This window comes from Ranitomeya variabilis, chromosome 3 (assembly GCF_051348905.1).
Source record: "Ranitomeya variabilis isolate aRanVar5 chromosome 3, aRanVar5.hap1, whole genome shotgun sequence".
Taxonomy (NCBI): domain Eukaryota; kingdom Metazoa; phylum Chordata; class Amphibia; order Anura; family Dendrobatidae; genus Ranitomeya; species Ranitomeya variabilis.
Window position 1 is genome coordinate 79,176,587 of NC_135234.1, and position 23,863 is coordinate 79,200,449.

General features: G+C 41.2%; 1 protein-coding gene across 4 annotated transcripts in view; it reads left to right on the plus strand.

Moving 5' to 3' along the window:
* ZSWIM7 (zinc finger SWIM-type containing 7) overlaps nucleotides 1-15,449 on the plus strand; it is a 123,249-nt gene extending 107,800 nt beyond the window's left edge. For all 4 annotated transcript variants that reach the window (XM_077294244.1, XM_077294245.1, XM_077294247.1 and 1 more), the window contains exon 6: nucleotides 14,864-15,449. In XM_077294244.1, coding sequence (XP_077150359.1) covers nucleotides 14,864-14,971 — 108 coding nt within the window. In that variant the 3' untranslated portion in view covers nucleotides 14,972-15,449. The remainder of the gene's footprint in view (nucleotides 1-14,863) is intronic.
* The last annotated feature ends 8,414 nt before the right edge of the window (nucleotides 15,450-23,863 follow it).

The window sequence follows — 23,863 nt, forward strand, 5'->3', positions numbered from 1 at the left end:
CGTTCTGACAGGCTGAGAGGCTTCTTTCACTAGCACCACTGAAACAGCACCTGGTTAGCCCGGTAGAACTGCCACTAGTTCCATGTTTGATATAAGCCCAGTCCGTTAATGGGATTATATCGGGCCAGAAACCAGCCCCGGTAGCATGGAAAGCTAAGCCGAGATCATGGATGTGTGGATTGAGATAAAAGAGCAGCCCAATGTTAAATTATACACAGTTAAGTCCATATATATTTGGACAGAGACAACATTTTTCTAATTTTGGTTATAGACATTACCACAATGAATTTTAAACAAAACAATTCAGATGCAGTTGAAGTTCAGACTTTCAGCTTTCATTTGAGGGTATCCACATTAAAATTGGATGAAGGGTTTAGGCGTTTCAGCTCCTTAACATGTGCCACCCTATTTTTAAGGGGACCAAAAGTAATTGGACAGATTAAATAATTTTAAATAAAATGTTCATTTCTAGTACTTGGCTGAAAACCCTTTGTTGGCAATGACTGCCTGAATTCTTGAACTCATGGACATCACCAGACGCTGTGTTTCCTCCTTTTTGATGCTCTGCCAGGCCTTCACTGCGGTGGTTTTCAGTTGCTGTTTGTTTGTGGGCCTTTCTGTCTGAAGTTTAGTCTTTAACAAGTGAAATGCATGCTCAATTGGGTTGAGATCAGGTGACTGACTTGGCCATTCAAGAATATTCCACTTCTTTGCTTTAATAAACTCCTGGGTTGCTTTGGCTTTATGTTTTGGGTCATTGTCCATCTGTAGTATGAAACGACGACCAATCAGTTTGGCTGCATTTGGCTGGATCTGAGCACACAGTATGGCTCTGAATACCTCAGAATTAATTCGGCTGCTTCTGTCCTGTGTCACATCATCAATAAACACTAGTGACCCAGTGCCACTGGCAGCCATGCATGCCCAAGCCATCACACTGCGTCCGCCGTGTTTTACAGATGATGTGGTATGCTTTGGATCATGAGCTGTACCACGCCTTCGCCATACTTTTCTCTTTCCATCATTCTGGTAGAGGTTGATCTTGGTTTCATCTGTCCAAAGAATGTTCTTCCAGAACTGTGCTGGCTTTTTTAGATGTTTTTTAGCAAAGTCCAGTCTAGCCTTTTTATTCTTGATGCTTATGAGTGGCTTGCACTGTGCAGTGAAGCCTCTGTATTTACTTCCATGCAGTATTCTCTTTATGGTAGATTTGGATATTGATACGCTGACCTCCTGGACAGTGTTGGTCACTTGGTTGACTGTTGTGAAGGGGTTTCTCTTCACCATGGAGATTATTCTGCGATCATCAACCACTGTTGTCTTCTGTAGGCGCCCAGGTCTTTTTGCATTGATGAGATCACCAGTGCTTTCTTTCTTCCTCAGGATGAACCAAACTGTAGATTTTGCCACTCCTAATATTGTAGCAATTTCTCGGATGGGTTTTTTCTGTTTTCGCAGCTTAAGGATGGCTTGTTTCACCTGCATGGAGAGCTCCTTTGTCCGCATGTTTACTTCACAGCAAAATCTTCCAAATGCAAGCACCACACCTCAAATCACCTCCAGGCCTTTTATCTGCTTAATTGAGAATGAAATAACGAAGGGATTGCCCACACCTGTCCATGAAATAGCTTTGGAGTCAATTGTCCAATTACTTTTGGTCCCTTTAAAAACAGCTGAAACTCCTAAACCCTTCATCCAATTTTAATGTGGATACCTTCAAATGAAAGCTGAAAGTCTGAACTTCAACTGCATCTGAATTGTTTGTTTTAAAAATTCATTGTGGTAATGTGTATAACCAAAATTAGAAAAATGTTGTCTCTGTCCAAATATATATGGACTTAACTGTATTTAATCGCCTTAAGGAGACACTAGACAAAATACATATATACACAATGGTTACGCATATACAATGGTCAGATATGCAAATACAATAGTGGTAGGACAAAGTATCCAGAATATGAGTCAGTTACCAGTCAGATGAAAGGCCTGGCTTGTAAGGGAGGGACTGCTACATGGGAGACTGGTGGCCCCCTCTGTTCCTTGACTTCTCCCCACACATGTCATCGCAACCTACCTAGAGGGTCATAACTCCTTAATGAGCAGCTGGCACCGAAGTATTGCAGGTAACCTCCAGGCATTGATTCACTCTTCCTCTATTACTCATTATTCAGCACATTACTCCAATTTGGGTATACAGCCTCTTTTGGTCTCCCTTGCTTTTTTGTGTCCTCTTGAGCTCTGATACATTTAACACTTAGGCCGGGATCACACATGCGAGAAATACGGCCGAGTCTTGCATGTTAATACCTGGCATTGCCGCTGTCACTCAGGAGCCGAGCGTGCGGCTGCATGTATTGCTATGCGGTCACACGCTCCGCTCCTGAGTGACGGAGGCAATGCCGGGTATTAACATGCGAGACTCGGCCGTATTTCTCTCGTGTGATCCCGGCCTTATACTATGTCTATAGGTACATCCTACTGCACAATGCACATGCACTTTTGAGCAAGTTGTATATATATTTGCTACCTTAAGATTGATACAAACTAAACGCAGCAATCCCTATATATCAAAAAGTAACACATCAATTAATGTATACAGTGGATGATATATAGTTGCTAAGTGCATGAATGATAGACCATTCGATAAGAATAAATCTCAAACTTATGGTCTAAAAGGAAAATACAAGGATTTGATCTTTTCCAAAATCAATCTGACTCCACTGGAGAAACAAGGCTGCCGCGGTGACATTTTGTCCATGCTGACGTAATGGCAGTAGTTGGGCTACCTTGGTCACATGGAGGTCACATCAATATGACGAGTTTGTAATTATGGAGGATAAGGATTGTTGGTAGATGAAAGATGCAGACTCAATAAATAAGGATAGTGAACTTTTTCTTCTCCCCCCAAAAAATCTTTAGGGAGCCAAGCTAGTATTAACAAAATCCAGACACTAGGGACTTTGCCTATGTTTTGTGTACCCCAAAACTGTACTACTGAAAACTACAGCTCGCCACATAACAAGCAATCCCTCATCGATCCATTGATAGGAAAATCACAAAGTTATGAGTCACCTAAAATGACGACACAAAACATTTTTTTTTTCTAACAAAGTTCTGATTTGTAAATCCAATAGAATAGTAAAAAAAAAAACTATACACGTTTGATATTTTGATAATTGTACAGTTCTGGAGAATCAATTTAACAGGTCATATTTACGGTACCAAACAATACTGCAAAAACAAAACCCCCACCACCACCCGCCATGGCAGAATTGCATTGTTTTTCTTCATCATGGAATTCTCTTCCCTGCTTTCATTACATGATGTGGCAAAAGGAATAGTGTTATTCAAAATTACATCTAGTTCTGAAGAAAAAATAATCCAATCCCTCGTACAGCTACAGTTGTGGCCAAAAGTATTGACACCCCTGCAATTCTGTCAGCTAATACTGAAAATGATTGCAATCACAAATTCTTTGTTATTATTATCTTCATTTAATTTGTCTTAAATGAAAAAACACAAAAAGAATTGTCCTAAAGCCAAATTGGATATAATTCCACACCAAACATAAAAAAGGGGGTGGACAAAAGTATTGGCACTGTTCAAAAAATCATGTGATGCTTCTCTAATTTGTGTAATTAACAGCACCTGTAACTTACCTGTGGCACCTAACAGGTGTTGGCAATAACTAAATCACACTTGCAGCCAGTTGACATGGATTAAAGTTGACTCAACCTCTGTCCTGTGTCCTTGTGTGTACCACATTGAGCATGGAGAAAAGAAAGAAGACCAAAGAACTGTCTGAGGGCTTGAGAAACCAAATTGTGAGAAAGCATGAGCAATCTCAAGGCTGTAAGTCCATCTCCAAAGACCTGAATGTTCCTGTGTCTACCGTGCGCAGTGTCATCAAGAAGTTTAAAGCCCTTGGCACTGTGGCTAACCTCCCTAGATGTGGATGGAAAAGAAAAATGGAAAAGAAAAATTGACAAGAGATTTCAACGCAAGATTGTGCGGATGTTGGATAAAGAACCTCGACTAACATCCAAACAAGTTCAAGCTGCCCTGCAGTCCGAGGGTACAACAGTGTCAACCCGTACTATCCGTCGGCGTCTGAATGAAAAGGGACTGTATGGTAGGAGACCCAGGAAGACCCCACTTCTTACCCTGAGACATAAAAAAGCTAGGCTGGAGTTTGCCAAAACTTACCTGAAAAAGCCTAAAACGTTTTGGAAGAATGTTCTCTGGTCAGATGAGACAAAAGTAGAGCTTTTTTGGCAAAGGCATCAACATAGAGTTTACAGGAGAAAAAAAGAGGCATTCAAAGAAAAGAACACGGTCCCTATAGTCAAACATGGTGGAGGTTCCCTGATGTTTTGGGGTTGCTTTGCTGCCTCTGGCACTGGACTGCTTGACCATGTGCATGGCATTATGAGGTCTGAAGACTACCAACAAATTTTGCAGCATAATGTAGGGCCCAGTGTGAGAAAGCTGGGTCTCCCTCAGAGGTCATGGGTCTTCCAGCAGGACAATGACCCAAAACACACTTCAAAAAGCACTAGAAAATGGTTTGAGAGAAAGCACTGGAGACTTCTAAGGTGGCCAGCAATGAGTCCAGACCTGAATCCCATAGAACACCTGTGGAGAGATCTAAAAATGGCAGTTTGGAGAAGGCACCCTTCAAATATCAGGGACCTGGAGCAGTTTGCCAGAGAAGAATGGTCTAAAATTCCAGCAGAGCATTGTAAGAAACTCATTGATGGTTACCGGAAGCGGTTGGTCGCAGTTATTTTGGCTAAAGGTTGTGCAACCAAGTATTAGGCTGAGGGTGCCAATACTTTTGTCTGGCCCATTTTTTGAGTTTTGTGTGAAATGATCAATGTTTTGCTTTTTGCTTAATTCTTTTTTGTGTTTTTTTCATTTAAGACAAATTAAATGAAGATAATAATACCAAAGAATTTGTGTTTGCAATCATTTTCAGGAAGAAACTGAGTATTATCTGACAGAATTGCAGGGGTGTCAATACTTTTGGCCACAACTGTATATACTGTAGAAAGAGAAATAAAAAAGTTAGGGCTCTTAGAAGAAGAGGAGGAAAAAAACGAAAGCCAAAAAAATAAAAAAAATGGCCACATCCTTAAAGTGAACCTGTATCCAGGTTTGGCCGATATAAGATACTGCCACTGCCTTTCAGGGCTTATCTACAGCATTCTATATTGCTAGTCCATGTATTTTTTTTTTTTTTTTTTTTTATGTAAAATGTAGTTTTCTTCATATCATGATGTTTATTAAAGGGAACCTGTCACGTCATTTTGCTACACTAAATTGCCCCTAATGCCGTACAGGTCACGTAATGTTCATCCTTAACGTGTCTGTAAACGTCCCAGTATAGAAATAAAAAAAACTTTTGGGCTATGTGCACACGTCAGGATTTACTGCAGAATTTTCATGAACAAAACCCGACTTTTTATGCAGGAAATGCACGGCATGAACAAAGTATACGAGTACCGGGGGCTTCCAAAGCATGCACAAATCAAATATAAAGCTATGGAGGTACACGCAGCTTTAATGACATGATCGGTAAGGTGAAAAAGCGACTAGGGCTTTTTAAACTCCTACTTCCTTTCCTTTCAGGAAGAGTTTTTAGAAGTCTCATTATCATCAGAGAAAGGATTACAATAACCGGTAATACCTCTATAGACAGCTGATAACACAGGTTCCACCAATTGCAATAGGCCAGCCTACGTTCCCTCCTTGCACAATGACTTTTGCAAGCACTCTTTAGTCTGACCATTGAGGCTATGTAAATGTGTTATTTCCTGAAACAACCTAAATTTAGGGTCTAATAAAGCCCCAGTGGTCCGTGTGATTTTGCAAGATTTTTATTTTAATGTAGATTGTAATGTGATTTAAAAAAAAAAAAAAAGTAATTAAAAAATATGCATTTAGCACCAAACCCTGGTGCAAGTCATTTTCTGGTAGCTTCCCTTTACGTGGTTAAAAAGCAGAGGTGTGTTTAACCTATTTTGCTCTTTTGCCCTAACAGGTCAGTGTTGTTTTTTTTGTGTTTGTTTGTTTTTTTTCCTACATTTGTGTCCTACGTCCTAACCATTATTGTCTGATCTTTGTGTTATAATTTGCTATTATTGCTCATTATGCTTTGCCTGACCGTTGTCACCAGGATAATGTAATTATTTCTGTCCACGTGGTATAGTAAATACGTCACGCTCCGGGGCTTGATCAATACAGAGTCGGTGGGATACATGATCCTGGCATCATCCTCTCCTTTCTTATTATGTTCTCTTCATTTAATGGTGTCAGTTAAACATTAAAAAATGTGCAGTGAAAAGAAAAAAAATCAGGGATCATTAAGACCGTTTGGCCGCCCTCATTGATGGTTGTTGTTATAGTGACCAGTGAATAAGTGCTGCAATCATGTCAACCTAAAACATATTGTGGGTCATGAAAAGACATCCCAGCTGTAATATGTCATTGGTCTGGAGCCTACAGTGAGCAATATGCCGTTATATCAGTACCAAAATAGCAAAAATGTATGGGAGAAACTCCAAAAAGTAGGAAATCTATGTAGCATTTGTCTTGAACAATATTGCAAAACACATCTTAAAGGTGGTCATAGGAATAAGATATGCAACTTACGAAAAACATCATATCTAAAAAGGTGTCACGATCTTCACTTACAAGCTTAAAGGAAATCTGTCAGTAGGATATCACACCCCAAATTATTTATATAGGAATGTAGCATTTTCAAAGCCCCGTCCAGCAATGCCTTTACATGGCCAATCCATTCCTCCGTTACTAAGAAATTAGCAAACGAGGCTGTAGATCTGAAATCTGTCACTCCAGCTCTATTCCCTACCCAGCACCGCCTCCTCCTGATTTACTGATGGCTCCTGAAATCACAGAGCATAGAGGCTGTAAATCAAGCAAGGGGAGGTGGTAATGGGCCCCATAATAGAGCTGGAGTGATAGAAGTTTCAGACCTTCAGCTGCATTTGTATATCAATTCAAGCACTGATTTCTTTGTATGAGAAACAGACTGGACATCAAAGTCTTTATCCTGTTAATATATTGCAGTCATAATGTTATATAGCTGTGATGCTAGTCACTATTCACTGGCAAGATGTGAGGCTAGGGTAGTCAACAGGTCCGGGGTCAGATACCAAGAGTGCTCATCATATACTAAGGGGTAAGGCAAAAGGCGTAGTTTGGTCACAGTTCCGAGTCAGAATTCTAAGGTCAGAGTGCGTCAAGGAAAATGGGGTAATACAGACGGATAGTCAATAGGAAAATTCAGAATCCAACAAAAAATATCAGACATCATAGATCAAGACACAGAGGATAAGCCACACAGAGCTGAAAGCTATAACTGGCAGAGAATAGATGCATACAACCAGCTAAATAGCCTGGAAATCACTCTGAACAAGAGACACCTGTAGGAAACCCAAAACGCCCCGGCCTTGATTGGGCGATTGGACTGTCACTAGCCATGCTGAGCTGTCTATCACGATACTGACAGCATGCCCCGGTCCCAAATTGGACAGCTGAGCTGCCACTCACAACACTGAGTGGAGGAATTGTGACAATAGCACTGTATACTTAAAATTGCTCATTTCTCCTTTCTACCCAGTTAATTCTTCTGTTTTCCATTGGGTCTATGACATCATATGATTAAAAACTGACTAGCTAAATCCTTCTAAACTCTATGTAGAAACAGGAGGTCTCTTTTCCATGCATGACTTATTAGTCACTTCAAAAGTCCTTAGCAGAGAGGAGGCGGGTGCAGCTGAGTAAGGAGTTGAAGAGGAGGATTATTTATGTTGGAAAAAGTTACTTCCTGTTTCTACATAGAGCAGAGAAAAGAGACCAATTTTCTGGGTAGAAGGGCAAAATGAGCAATTGTAAGTTCACAGTGCTATTTAATATGTTTAATTGAATATATTAAGAGGATAAAAACTTTGATGTGAGTGCTTCTTTAACTCTACTCTGCAGGTCGATTATGATTTTGCTAATACCCAATTTATGTTTTACTACTTTTTCACGAGAAATTAAAAAAAAAAAAAAAAAAATTGCTCTGTTCTGTTTTTTGTTTGTTTTTCGTTTTTTTTTTGGGGGGGGGGTTGTCATATTTTAGGAGCCCTAACGTTTTCATATCTCTATTTTTTATTTTTTTTTTTGCATAACGGCCTGTCGTTTTTTTATCACTTTTTATTTCATTTTTTTAAAACCAAGTGTCAAAGATCACAGCTGGGGAGGCGGTCATGCAGATTCACTCACTGATACCTTTTTTGTCATGAACCGCTCTCTGCTGCCCCTTATGATCAGGACAATTGCACAATTGACCATTTTATCGGAGGAGGCTGTGGCTGTTTCAATAACTAGGTCAGTTATTGGGGAACTCAAAGTCAGTGTATGGCGTATATATACAACCAATTCCAACTCATGGAATATATACTTACCTCGATAAGGTCACTGCCAACTCCACAATAACCCAAGAAAGATTAGCTGCCACCACAAATTGTTTATACTGGTCGATTGGACACCCAATACAGATAGTGTATGGCTTTCAAGGGTTCGGTTCCCAAAGCAAAAGGAACACAGAACTATTACATTTTATATTTACTGCAGAAAGATAGGCAGTGTTTAGTAAAAAAATATTCAGGATCATACAAAATGGGAACAAAACAATTACATAAAATAAAAGGAGAAACAAGAACGTTAACAAACTTGGTCACAAATGGCACAGAGCTTAGCGAAGGGAAGCGCTTTGAGAATAATGGACAGTACCCACAGCAAACTATGAATTCCACGGACTGACGATTTATCCAGACCCAGTTTCTGCTTTTTATCAGCTCCTAAGTTACGCCCACATACCTCCCCTTGATGACTGAAAACAGGGCTGGTGATGGCTTCAGTTTCAGAAAATTGAGATTTCCAACTTCCAGGATATCTTCGTCTCTGAAGATCACGGGTGTTCAATAGTGATGAGCGAGTATGCTCGTTACTCGAGTTACTCCGAACATGCTTGGGTAGTCTCCGAGTATTTCAGCGTGCTTGGAGATTTAGTTTGTTAGCTTGAATACATGTGGGGATTGCCTGTTTGTTAGGGAATCCCCACATGTATTCAAGCTGTCTAGCAGCCGCAAATCATGCAACTGCGTCGACATAAACTAAATCTCCGAGCACGCCAAAATACTCGGAGACCACCTGAGCATGCTCGGAGAAACTCGAGTAACGAGCATACTCGCTCATCACTAGTGTTCAATATTGATGTCATATTTGTTATTGTGATTTTATATTTGCATAGGGACCAGATATGACAGGTATAGCCCCATCTATTGCTCTGTCATTCAGTTGGAGAGATTCTAGTGTCCCTATAGTGATGCGAGTTAAGGTGTCACGTCTGCCCCTTTATTATGATGCCAAAATTCTATATCAGGTAAATATCGGATCTATGCAGAATCCAATATTCCTGTCTGGATAATGGAGACACCACAGCTGGAAAGATTATTTCATCATAGGAGCTTCAGCCTAAGAGGGCATGCTTTCCTCCTGCATACAAAAATTTCGATCTGGCTGTCTTTTCCCCATCAGAATATCCTGTTTCCCACAGTAGACCTCTGTGGTAATTACATGTCGACTACAGGGGTGCTCTGCTTCAAAGGGTATCCAAAGTGTCAGCTTTTTGTCATTGATGTTCTATGTAGGACCATTTCTGTGGTGGCTGAGAGCTGGTCTTATTAGGCTGGGAAGGGCCCAATTTCCATGGCCCTTCCCAGCCTATAAATATCATATGACATTACTTGGCATGGATGTGATGGGGGCGGAAGTGCCCACAGCCTTAAAGGGGTTGTCCACAAACAATTAGTGCAACCCCTTCTAGATCTAAATGTTTTTCCCCAATAAAATAAAAAGGCCATGCGGTTGTTGTGACACGTGAGCCTGACGTCCAATCAGCCCTGGCGTCACTGTTCCCGTCTTTGCATGAATTGAACATTAAGAGAGCAGCCGTAGCCCTGACTTCCTCTTCATGTTTCATTCATACTAAGGCATAGACAGTGAAGTCGATGCCGATTGGGTGCCAGGCTCAAGTGTCACAACTACCGGACAGGAAGAGTGAGTGTCGAAACTGCTGGAACGGCGTCGGCATTGGAGGTGAGTATATGCTTTTTTAATTTTATCAGGGAAAAACGTGGGGTATAAGAAAGGGTTGTCCAAGTAGTGGACAACTTCTTTAAAGCTTCTTCATTGGCTGCGTTGCAGCCTTTCATCAAGCTTTATTAGGCTGCCAAAGCCCATGTTGGGGGTTGGACACTAGGCACTAGGTGTCCGGTACAAACCCCGAACTTTACCGTTCGAGTTCACTTATCCCTAGTAGTCATACTTGCCTAATCCAATCCTCTGCTGCTCCCCTGGACTACATTGCTGAAACAGGAAGGCCAACACAACAGGGACCTGAAGGCATCAGAACTAGTGTTGAGCATTCCGATACCGCAAGTATCGGGTATCGGCCGATACTTGCGGTATCGGAATTCCGATACCGAGATCCGATACTTTTGTGGTATCGGGAATCGGTATCGAGATTAATATCAATGTGTAAAAGAGAGAATTAAAATAAAAAATAGGGATATACTCACCTCTCCGGCGGACCAATCACAAAGCCGTGACGTCACCTAAGGTCTTTCAAGCGCTTGAAAGACCTTAGGTGACGTCACGGCTTTGTGATTGTTCGTGTAGCGGTCACGCGACCCCTACGGACCAATCAGAGCGCCGTGACGTCATCTAAGGCCCTTCAAGCGCGCATTCTTAGGTACAACGGCTCCCGGTTACGGCGGTAAAGTCCAGGGCGCGTCAGAGGGTGAGTATATCCCTATTTTTTATTTTAATTCTTTCTTTTACACATTGATATGGATCCCAGGGCCTGAAGGAGAGTTTCCTCTCCTTCAGACCCTGGGAACCATACAGGATACCGTCCGATACTTGGTGTCCCATTGACTTGTATTGGTATCAGGTATCGGATTAGATCCGATACTTTGCCGGTATCGGCCGATACCGATACTTTCAAGTATCGGACGGTATCGCTCAACACTAATCAGAACAGAAGTGATATGGAATTAGTAAGGTGTGTCTTTTATAATTTTTGTTACCATTTTAGGCTGTTACCAAACTAGAAATGCCAACCGGTTGGATAACTTTGCATTGTGTTAAATTCATCAGCTCTCATTATATTTTTCCAATGATTATCGCATGTAGGAGTGTGACCACTTCATAGCTAAAATATAGAATGTGACAGGTTCTCTAATCCATTCTAGAAGAATTTGGCAACAAGGACAGGTGTGCCTGAGGTATGCAAATATTGGAGTTACGACAGGCTTACCTGCTAATTCTTTGTTATTAATTTCTCAGGGCAACTGCATTAGCCATCAGGTATTCAGACGCTGGGAGAACACAGGTGGCGGAGGTACATTCACAGTCATAGGATCGCCATGTGTTGAGTAGTTTGAGCACAGTGACAAGTAGTTTGACTTCATCACCCTTCACTTGGCATTTCTTCTGTCTTTTCTCGTTTTACACATTTGCCAGTTTCGTAAAACATTCCCGAAATAATGTAGGCAAAACTACAGCCTCTTTTGGACCTGGAGTCTTAGCCGACCTAGATTAGCTCTGCCGTGAATATAGGGGACTGTTCCCCCTTTAGTTTGATATCCCAGTTACACTGTAAAACTACAAAAAAAAAAAATCAGATTAAGTATAAATGTCTGCTATAAACATTTGCCCACAAAAAAGAGAGTATATGGATCATTAGTATAGCCACCCGAATTCACTAATTCTTAATATATATCGACGCGTCAATACAAAACTTTAGTGGAAAATTGCTAAAAAGTGGTTATTTGGAAGCTTAAAAAATGGAAATTATGGGTAAAACGTTTACAACACCTCATTTCACTTTCCATCCCTTGTGATGTTTTTGCATCCCGTCTGAGAAGCAATGATAGTTCATGTTGAATACATCATTCTTCTCCATTAAAAAAGCACTCCCATCAAAGTTTTCATTCTCTTTAATATACTGCAATCACCATATTATATAGCACTGTGCAGTTACAATTGCTAATTTTGCCTTTCTACCCAGCAAATTCTTCTTTTCTCTGCATGTGGAAACAGGAAGTCTCTTGTCCCTGCAGAAATCAATCCCCTCTTCAACTCCTGACTCAGCTGCTCCTTCCTCCTCCCGCTGCCATTGACTTTTGCAGTGACTTGTGACTCATACAGGAAAAATTGAGCTCCTGTTTCTACATAGAGCTTTGAAGGATTCAGATACTCAGTTTTTAATCATGTGTAGTGTTGAGTGATACCGTCCGATACTTGAAAGTATCGGTATCGGAAAGTATCGGCCGATACCGGCAAAGTATCGGATCTAATCTGATACCGATACCCGATACCAATACAAGTCAATGGGACACCAAGTATCGGACGGTATCCTGTATGGTTCCCAGGGTCTGAAGGAGAGGAAACTCTCCTTCAGGCCCTGGGATCCATATCAATGTGTAAAAGAAAGAATTAAAATAAAAAATAGGGATATACTCACCCTCTGACGCGCCCTGGACTTTACCGCCGTAACCGGGAGCCGTTGTACCTAAGAATGCGCGCTTGAAGGGCCTTAGATGACGTCACGGCGCTCTGATTGGTCCATAGCGGTCGCGTGACCGCTACGCGACCAATCACAAAGCCGTGACGTCACCTAAGGTCTTTCAAGCGCTTGAAATACCTTAGAAGACGTCCGCAGCTTCTGATTGGTCGCGTAGCGGTTGCGTGACCGCTACGCGACCAATCACAAAGCCGTGACGTCACCTAAGGTCTTTCAAGCGCTTGAAAGACCTTAGGTGACGTGACGGCTTTGTGATTGGTCGCGTAGCGGTCACGCGACCGCTACGGACCAATCAGAGCGCCGTGACGTCATCTAAGGCCCTTCAAGCGCGCATTCTTAGGTACAACGGCTCCCGGTTACGGCGGTAAAGTCCAGGGGCCGCCGGAGAGGTGAGTATATCCCTATTTTTTATTTTAATTCTTTCTTTTACACATTGATATTAATCCCGATACCGATTCCCGATACCACAAAAGTATCGGATCTCGGTATCGGAATTCCGATACCGGAAGTATCGGCCGATACCCGATACTTGCGGTATCGGAATGCTCAACACTAATCATGTGATGTCATAGGCCTAATGGAAAAGAGAAGAATTAACTGATTAGAAAGGAAAATATGCAATTGTAAGTGCACAGTGCTGCATAATATGATGTCTGCAATATATTAAGAGGATAACAATTTTGATGGTTGGAGGAGGAGTGCTTCTAAAACTGCTTGTTTACACCTCTGAATACTTCTGTGCATCTTTCTTTAAGTATACATATTAATAAGAAATTATACCCCGCTTTTTGCATTTACTACATGTTTAAATCAAGTTTACAGAGGTTCTTTGCTTTAGATAATCCCGACTTATTAAAATTGTGTATGCCTGTTTTATCTTGGGTCTCCAGCTTTAATTAGCGAGGAACCCTGGCAGGAAGTGATTGCCAAAATTTCCATGCAGCGCCATCTCTGGGAGAGATAGGCATTACAAAGTGACCATTCAATATGTGGGTGTAATGCAGGACAGAACAGTTTCTTCAGAGCAGCACTCTTTATAACCACTCTAGATTCTGGACAACAGAGGAAGATTAACCTCCTGTTACTCCGACTTATCTTTTGAGGTAGATGAAATGTTTTCTACAGAACACATCCAAATGGGTTGGAAAAACCACAAAATTGACCTGGTAGAGAAGAAATATGACTTATGAGATCTTTTCAGATAGTACTGAAGAGGGCATCTCCCAATCTTCTGATTCTTTGTTTTGTGGTGGCTCCTACTTTTTCTCAATAGCGTTGTGCAAAATGTTGATCACTGCAGAAGTTATATGTTGTCTTCCAAATTAATTATTGTGAATATCAATTCCAAGCTGTCCACACTAATGAATGTTGATCATTCATTATATTTTAATTATTATAATAATAATATTGTTATATCTTAATTTTGCCATGGTTTCTCAATAGTTCCCAGTATATTGATGAATACTGGTGCAACCCCCACACCGGTCACCAGTGTACACAGCTTTTTCTATACGTATACCTTTTTTCAAATTTGGTAATGTATATGTTGGTTTCTCATTAAAGGGGTTGTCCAGGACTTTATATTGATGACCTATCCTTAGGGTAGGCTAAGAATGTCAGATTGTTGGGGTGTATCCCCGACTGATCTCGGTGCCAGTAGCAGGCAGAAGTGATAAAGTTGTAGAGTAACTACACAGCACCGTTAACTGTGTAGCAGCCGCGTACTACACATTCGCCCCTATTCAAATGATATCCGCTCAGCAATTAATTACTTCCAGCCACCGTTGGCGCCAAGAACAGCTGATCGGTAGAGATGCCAATTGTCATGCCCCCACCAATCTGATATTGATGACCAATCCTTAGGATAGGCCTTCTGTATAAAAGTCCTGGACAACAGTTACAACACCTTGCTCTCTATCTCGGTTCTCATCATAATAATTCCAATGTTTCCTAGACAATAGTAATTATTTTCTTATGGATCTAGGGGCTGAAAAGTCACAGTATGGTAAAAGCAGTACAACTTCTGAGGGTTGCTCTTATTTCCAGTTGCATGTAGTTCTTTTTTGTTTGGGAAATTCCAGGATCTGGGTAAGCCCAAATTTGGAAGAGAATTAATATGGAATTTTAGAGTGATTATTATTTCTGTATTCAATATGGTGTATGCAGCACAATTACAACTTTGTTCCTGTTTCTGAATTTCAGTGCAAACATATTCTTGCGGTCTACCTAAGTCAAGCCATTGGGTGCTGCCAAGATCTTTCTGTGTCTGATAAGCAGATGAGCGAAATTCTACTGGCCAAAGAAGACTAACTGGGCATCATGATCTGCAGTAACAAGTGGGACTCTCTTGGGATATGAAACCCAAAGACTGCTAATCAGAAATTCTTATTGGCGATTTCTGTATTTTATGTCATTTATGCTTTGCCGAAAGACTGTACATCAAATAGTAATCCTTCCATGTTATCTTCAATCATCCAAGACCAATTTCAAGCTATCCTTTAATTATGCAGATGCTGTGAAACAGAAGCTAATGTCTTCTATCATTCATGGGAAAAAAAAGTAAAGATTATTAGTTTTCTTTTCTTGTTTGTCTTAGGTAGGTAATTTATACATTGAGCGTGCTTTAATTCTACCCACATTGGGTTATATGTACAGTAAATTTGAAGGAAAAGATCTTCAGTCATGAAAAACAAGGTTCAAAACCCAAGTTGTTTCTCTCCTGCTCCATAACTTTACACCATGATGAGTCTTCTCCTAAACTGATTGAAGAATATTGATAAAGCAGCAATATTCATTGTGCCTATGTCATCACATAGATGTAACACTCTACTTTCTGCTATACCCAGGAAAAGAGCCAGCACAATTCCTCCTGTTACACTAGCCTTTTCTATAACTTCAGCTAGGGTCAAGATGCTTTGCCTGTGCTTGGCATCAAGGGATCACTAACTGGTTAGGTAGTTGATTCCTTGCATAACATTCTAAAGCTGTCTGCCAATAGGATACACCATCCTAAGGCTACTTCCACACTTCCATCTTATGGCGTACGTCGCAATGCGTCGTTTTGGAGAAAAACCGCATCCTGCAAAGTTGCCCGCAGGATGCGTTTTTTCTCCATAGACTTGCATTAGCGATGCATTGCGACGTATGGCCACACGTCGCATCCGTCGTGCAACGGATGCGTCCTGTTTTGTCGGCCGCGACGCACAAAAAAAGTTCAGTGTAACTTTTTTTGTGCCTCGGGTCCACCATTTCCGACCGCGCATGCGCAGCCAAAACTCCACCCCCTCTTCCCCAGAACTCACAATGGGCAGCGGATGCGTTGTAAAACTGCATCCGCTGCCCACGTTGTGCTACATTTAGCACAACGTATGTCGGGCCGACGGTTTGCTACGGCCCCGTACCGACGGATGTGTGAAAGTAGCCTAAGCCATCTGTATGGGCATGTAGGTCATAGGAAGCTCAATAAAATGATACCTTGATATCTGTGATCTAATGTCTTATATCATAGAAAGCCATGTTTTTTTAATATGTAATTGAGCTGTTAAGATCTATGGGCCGGGCATAGATCTCCCTGAGAATCTGCCTCCAGAGATTATTGTAAATGGAAGGTAAAGTTACCACTGTGAGACATGTAGATCAGGGGAGCAGACTGTCAGTCATTACATGTCTCACACTGGTAATGCCTCCTTTCATTTAAAATAAGCTCTGGAGGCAGATTCTCAGAGGCATCTATGTCTGGAAAAGGCTCCAGGGTGATGATATCCTTTCTCCCTTCAAAAGTTTGAAATGGGAAGTGGTGGAAACATAGCATTAGTCTCTTCTTTATTGGAAAGCAAAAATTGTGGCATGAGCTTTAAACCATATTCCTATATCCTAAATTGGACGTCTTGGTTTTGTGTGACAATTCCATTGGAAGTTAACAAGCTTAATGTTATTATTTGCACTAAGGCCACATCTTCTTCTCGTATCTGCAGGAAATGCTGTGGTCTATGGTGATCTCTTAAAGATTACTGTGTTAGATTACATGAAATACAACCAAAGCTAATATTCAGAGATAAATTGTATCCAAGGCACCAGAGAGATGATTCTATTTCCTTTATTCATCCAAAATGCATCATGAAAGCAACGTTTCGGCCAGCAAGCGGCCTTTTTCAAGCATAAACAAAATGGCAGATGAAGCTAATATTCAGCACATGCGACTTTGCATTATTCTAAAAGGCAAACGTGTGCGTGTGTGAAAGCCACCATGAATAAAGTGCACAAAAATGTTTTATGGGATGACAACATGATTGTCAACAGAACATAAAGGATGTTACATGAATTCTTGCTTCATCTAAAACCTTTTTTTTTCCTGAGAACTGATGTTTCATCTTGTGGCTCATACTTTAATTGCATCACATTTTGACATGGCAGATATGGCAACATTTGTTAGTAGTAAGAGTAACATATAACTGTATTTCCTCCAGAAGAGATGACGTTCTAGGTATAACATTATTTTCCTACTAGAGACGCAAAGTGTCAACTAAAATTTCCTCTTGGATTAGTTAATACTAAACTGATGAGCAAAAGGGTCACAATGTTTAAAACTTTTGATATTCAGGCTCCATATCTCACCATCCACGATTTCTTCAAATGTGATACTACCATCATTTTATAGACTTTCATCTCATACATAAATTTGACTTGCAGCTATTTAGGATATGATTAGTTATGCAGATTCTTATCATTATTATTATTTATATAGAGACATTAATTCCATGGTGCTGTACATGAGAAAGGGGTTACCTACAGAGTTATAGATATCGTTTACAGTAAGCACGTTTACAGTGACAGACTGGTACAGAGGGGAGAGGACCCTGTCCTTGCGGACTTACATTCTATGGGATAATGGGGAAGAGACAGAAGGTCAGGGGTGCAGCAGCTCTGGTGGTGGTGAGGCGGCAGCTCTGGTGGTGGTGAGGCGGCAGCTCGGGTGGTGGTGAGGCGGCAGCTCTGTTGGTGGTGAGGCATCACTGCATTGTTACTGTTTTTGGGCCTAAAAATCTAAATTTGATTTTTCATTATTTTGTAAATCCACCTTTGGCTTACAACATATTTAAACTATCTCGTCAGATATTTTTTATTAGCAGAAAATAAGAGAAATCATTATAATAAGGTAAAACAGCTGAAAAAAAAAACAAACAAAAAAAAGGCACGCCAACCGAAGAGCACAATGAGTCCACACGGAGAGATGGGGAGTTGAAGAATTGAAGCTCCACTTTGTAGGGGGGAGAAAGATTCCTATCCCCCCTTCTTCCAAGTCAGCCTCTCCTCCTTGCTCTATTTATTTATTTGTTAGGCTACTTTCACACTAGCGTCGTACGACGCACCGACGCATGCAGTGAAAAAAAAAACACAACGGGGGCAGCGGATGCAGTTTTTCAACGCATCCGCTGCCCCATTGTAATGTCCGGGGAGGAGGGGGCGGAGTTCCGGCCGAGCATGCGTGGTCGGAAATGGCAGACACGACGCACAAAAAAAGTTACATGCCGACGGTCCGCCACAACACGACGCATCCGTCGCACGACGGATGCAACGTGTGGCAATGCGTCGCTAATGCAAGTGTATGGAGAAAAAAGGATGCGTTTTTTCTCCAAAACGACGCATTGCGACGTGCGTTGTATGACGCTAGTGTGAAAGCAGCCTTATTGAGCTGAAAAAGTCTTTTTATCCATTAAATTAATTTTGTGACTCTCTTGCTGGATTGGAAATCGCTCCCGTACAAAGATTAACTTGCACTGCATTAATCTATGTGCAAGGAAGAGAGGCTGACCTGGAGGAAGGGTGATAGGAATATTTCCTCCCCCCCTACAAAGTAAGTGGAGCTTCAATCCTTCAACTCCCCATCTCCCTGTGTGGACGCAATATTCTCTTCTGCTGGCACTCCTTTTTTTGTTTGTTTTTTCAGCTGTCTTACAAAATGGCACCTGATTAGGATGTCCGGACCAGCAGCAGGCTGATTAAGCTGTAACAAAGTTGTACACATTCAAGATATCTATTTAGTGTGGGTTTTTTTTGTTTTTTTCTTCTCCTCTCTCCTCAGAAGGGCTCCTTTTCAGTAATTTTTTTTCTTGATTTTTTTTCTTACAACCAGGTAAAAGAATGGTTATTTTTACAGATGTACCGTAATATATGAATTTTTATATTTTTGTTGTAGTTTTATTTTTCTTCAGCGCAGTTTTTTTTCCAAAGCTCAATTTGTTTTAGATGTAGAACGTTTGAATGTTTTACCTTTTACAAATACACACTAAATTACACACGCTGAATGTTACCTACAGTGGGTACGGAAAGTTTTCAGACCCAATTAAATTTTTTACTCTGTTTCATTGCAGCCATTTGGTAAATTTGAAAAAGTTCATTTTTTTTCACATTACAGTAATGAACACTCTGCACCCCATCTTGACTGAAAAAAAAACAAATGTAGAACTTTTTGCAAATTTAATAAAAAAAGAAAAACTGAAATATCACATGGTCATAAGTATTCAGACCCTTTGCTCAGACACTCATATTTAAGTCACATGCTGTCCATTTCCTTGTGATCCTCCTTGAGATGGTTCTACTCCTTCATTGGAGTCCAGCTGTGTTTAATTAAACTGATAGGACTTGATTTGGAAAGGCGCACACCTGTCTATATAAGGCTATGTGCACACGTTGAGGATTTGCCTCTAGAATTTTTTGTGCGGATTCTGCATCTCTTGGCAGGAAACGCAGATGCGGATTTGATGCGTTTTTTATGGGGATTTTGTGTGTATTTACTGTGGATTTTGTGCGGATTTCAAGCTTTTTTACTCCTGAGGATTTCTATAATTGATTGGGTACAAAAATGCTGCAGATCCGCAAAAAATAAGTGACATGCTACTTCTTTTAATCCACAGCTTTTCCGTGCGGAATTTTCCGCACCATTAGCACAGCATTTTTTTTTTCATTGATTTACATTGTACTGTAAATCACTTGCGGATCTGCAGCGTTTCTGCACGGAAAAAACCGCTGCGAATCCGCAACGTGTGCACTTAGCCTAAGACCTCACAGCTCACAGTGCATTTCAGACCAAATGAGAATCATGAGATCAATAGAACTGGCCAAGGAGCTCAGAGACAGAATTGTGGCAAGGCACAGATCTGGCCAAGGTTACAAGAGAATTTCTGCAGTACCTAAGGTTTCTAAGAGCACAGTGGCCTCCATAATCCTGAAATGGAAGAAGTTTGGGACCACCGTCCAGCCAAACTGTGCAATCGTGGGAGAAGAGCCTTGGTGAGAGAGGTAAAGAAGAACCCTAAGATCACTGTGGCTGAGCTCCAGAGATGCAGTAGGGACTTGGGAGAAAGTTCCACAAAGTCAACTATCACTGCAGCCCTCCACCAGTCGGGCCTTTATAGCAGAGTAGCCCAACGAAAGCCTCTCCTCAGTGCAAGACATATGAAAGCCTGCAGAGAGTTTGCTAAAAAAACACATGAAGGACTCCCAGACTATGGCCAGGGTCACACTTGCGAGAGCAATGCGAGAAACTCACACGAATCTCCCGCATCAATACCCGACACTGCCGCCGGCACTAGGGACTGGAGCATGCGGCTGCATGTATTTCTATGCAGCTGATCAGCTCCATTCCTGAGTGCCCGGCGGCAGTGTCGGGTATTGATGCGAGAGACTCGTGTGAGTTTCTCGCATTGCACTTGCAAGTGTGACCCCGGCCTGTGAGAAATAAGATTCTCTGGTCTGATGAGACGGAGATAGACCTTTTTGGTGATAATTCTCAGCGGTATGTGTAGAGAAAACCAGGCACAGCTCATCACCTGCCTAATACATTTCCAACAGTGAAACATGGTGGTGGCAGCATCATGCTATGGGGGTGTTTTTCAGCTGCAGGGACAGGACAACTGGTTGTCATTGAAGGAAACATAATTGCGGCTAAGTACAAAAATAACCTGGATGAAAACCTCTTCCAGAGTGCTCTGGACCTCTGTCTTGTTGGAAGGTGAACCTTCGGCCAAGTCTATGACCCTTAGCACACAGTTAAAATAACAAAGGAGTGGCTACAGAACAACTCTGTGACCATTCTTGACTGCCCCAGCCAGAGACCTGACCTAAACCCAATTGAACATCTCTGGAGAGACCTGAAAATGGCTGTCCACCAACGTTTACCATCCAACCTGACGGAGCTGGAGAGGATCTGCAAGGAAGAATGGCAGAATCCCCAGATCCAGGTGTGAAAAACTTGTTGCATCATTCCCAAGAAGACTAATGGCTGTACTAGCTCAAAAGGGTGCTTCTACTGAATGCTGAGCAAAGGGTCTAAATTAGTGATGATCGAATATACTCGTTACTCGAGATCTCCCGAGCACGCTCGGATGTCCTCCGAGTATTTTTTTTAGCGCTCGGAAATTTAGTTTTCCTCACCGCAGCTGAATGATTTACATCTCTTAGCCAGCTTGATTACATGTGGGGATTCCCTAGCAACCAGGCAACCCCCACATGTACTTATGCTGGCTAACAGATGTAAATCATTCAGCTGCGGTGAGGAAAACTAAATCTCCGAGCACTAAAAAATACTCGGAGGACACCCGAGCGTGCTCGAGAAGTCTCAAGTAACGAGTATATTCCCTCATCACTAGTCTGAATACTTATTACCAGAGGTGTCAAACTGCATTCCTCGAGGGCCGCCAACAGGTCATGTTTTCAGGATTTCCTTAGCATTCCACAAGGTGCTGGAATCATTCTGTGCAGGTGATTAAATTATCACCTGTGCAATACAAGGAAATCTTGAAAACATGACCTGTTGGCGGCCCTCGAGGAATGCAGTTTGACACCTCTGCTTATGACCATGTGATATTTCAGTTTTTCTTTTTTAATAAATTTGCAAAAATTTCTACATTTCTGTTTTTTATTTTCAGTCAAGATGGGGTGCAGAGTGTACATTAATGAGAAAAAAATGAACTTTTTTCAATTTACTAAATGGCTGCAATGAAGCAAAGAGTAACAAATTTAAAGGCGTCTGAATACTTTCCATACCCACCCTATATACACATACATACACATTGCATGTTACACAAACACAGTGTAGAGAACTTACTAAACTCTCTCCTCCACCTTTTGGCACGTGACCATGATGTCACCATTTAAAGCATGGAAACTGCACTGATAATGCAGGTATGGTATGATCAGTGCAGTTTCTGGCTTTTAAAGGCTTGGGGGCCCTTTGGAGATAAAAGCTCTGGACAATTGCCCAGTTTTCTCACCCTTCAGCTAATACCTGACAGGCTGCCCAGAAAATCTGTACTGTGTAACACAACTGAACCAGGCTTTGCAGCCTACATACTTGTAGTGCTTTGTACAGAATAGGACGCATGAGTCTACTATTAGGCTTACAGCAGGTTGCCATCCATCCACAAATTCCTGGACAATCTGTAAAAGTGGGGAACTTTTTTCCCCTGTCCTTAAAGGGAATACGTCAGCAGATTTTTGCTATGGAATCTGAGAACAGCATGATGTAGGGGCAGAGAGACTGATTTCAGTGAAGTATAATTTACTGGACTGCTTTGTGCAATTTTGATATAATCCCCGGTTCCTCTACTAAAGATCTGGCAGTGCCATGAATGCTGAGCTGTGTATAACTCCATTCCTACCCCTGATTGGTAGCTTCATGTGTCCACTATACATTGTCTGCAACCTGCCAATCGGTGGGGGCAGGGCTATACAGACTAGCTGGACTGTCTAGCACGAGACATCTAGTCCTGTGGTGATAATCTCCTGATGATAAGACACTGATTGTATTGAAACTAGAGCAAACTGCTGAGCAAGTGACACATCCCTGGAATCAGGGTCTCTGCCCTTTTATTATTTTGCACTCAGGTAAAATAGCAAAAAGCTTGCTGACATATTTCTTTTAAAATAAACTTGATTTGTGCTTTTTTTGGAATCTTGTCAGATTGATATGACTGTAATTATCATCATTTTACAGTTCACAGTGACTGCAGCTAATGTCTTCATATCAAAATTTGTGCTGTATTATCTAAAATCCTAATGATTCTTAATTATATGGTTTTCTAGTGTGTGCGGAAAAAATGTCGTCTGACCATGATTTGAGGGCAAGTTGTCCAGAAAAAAAAACTGGCTACTCTGGCTTCAAGGGAATTATTTTACTGGAGTGAGCGGCTATTAATAACGGACACATATGCCGAACAGGGGTCACTGAATGTGGAGGAGGCTGAGGAGCTCAGCTCCGTCCATGTGCAGTACATGCTGGCTATGGTAAATTGCCAACATCTGTTCCTAACAGCAGTAGCCTGTACTGAGCACCAATCACTGCTCTTAATTATTTTGAAAAAATATAACAAAGCTTTTAAAAATACAAAATCCTTTATCAAAAATATAATAATTCAAATCGCCTCCTCTCCCCACCAAAAAAATAAAAAATGTGGTATCATTGCATATAATAATAATTAACTCATCCAGTAAACTTTGTATAGAGAAAAATTAAAATGACAGAATTGTTCTTTTTTCCGACACTACACCTCCCTAAAAACGCAATAAAAATCTACCAAAGCGTTGCTTATCCCCCAAATTTGATGTTAATCAAATGATCAGCTCGTCATACAAAAAAACAAGACCTGACACAGATAATAAAAATAATTGCTGGCCACATTTCACAATCCATGTACGGTGTCAGTGTGGGTTTCCTCACCAGAACTTCCAGCCTTATATATGCGTTCATTATGTGTCATTTATGTCTGAACCTGGCCTAAAACTACACAAGAAGTGTTGCCCAGGAAAAATAGGAGGCCGTATTTCTCTCGTTTGATCATGCTTGCACTTTATTATTCAGTAAAAAAGTGTAATCTTCTCACCCATAAAGAAGTGATATATATGATATCACTAAATTCCATCTTTAATCATGTTTTATCTGCTGACAATACATTTTTTGGAAACAGATCCATCTCATATTGTCGTTCTAAAATACAGATTTTATTAAAAGATTAAGTTCCATCCTGCTTGGTGAATTAATCCCTTCTCCCCCAAGCCTGTTTTCACCTTCATGACCAGGCCAATTTTTTCAATTCTGACCACTGTCAAGTTATGTGGTAATAACTCTGGAACCCTTCAATATATCCCGGTAATTCTGAGAATATTTCTTCGTGACATGTTGTACTTCATGTTAGTGGTAAATTT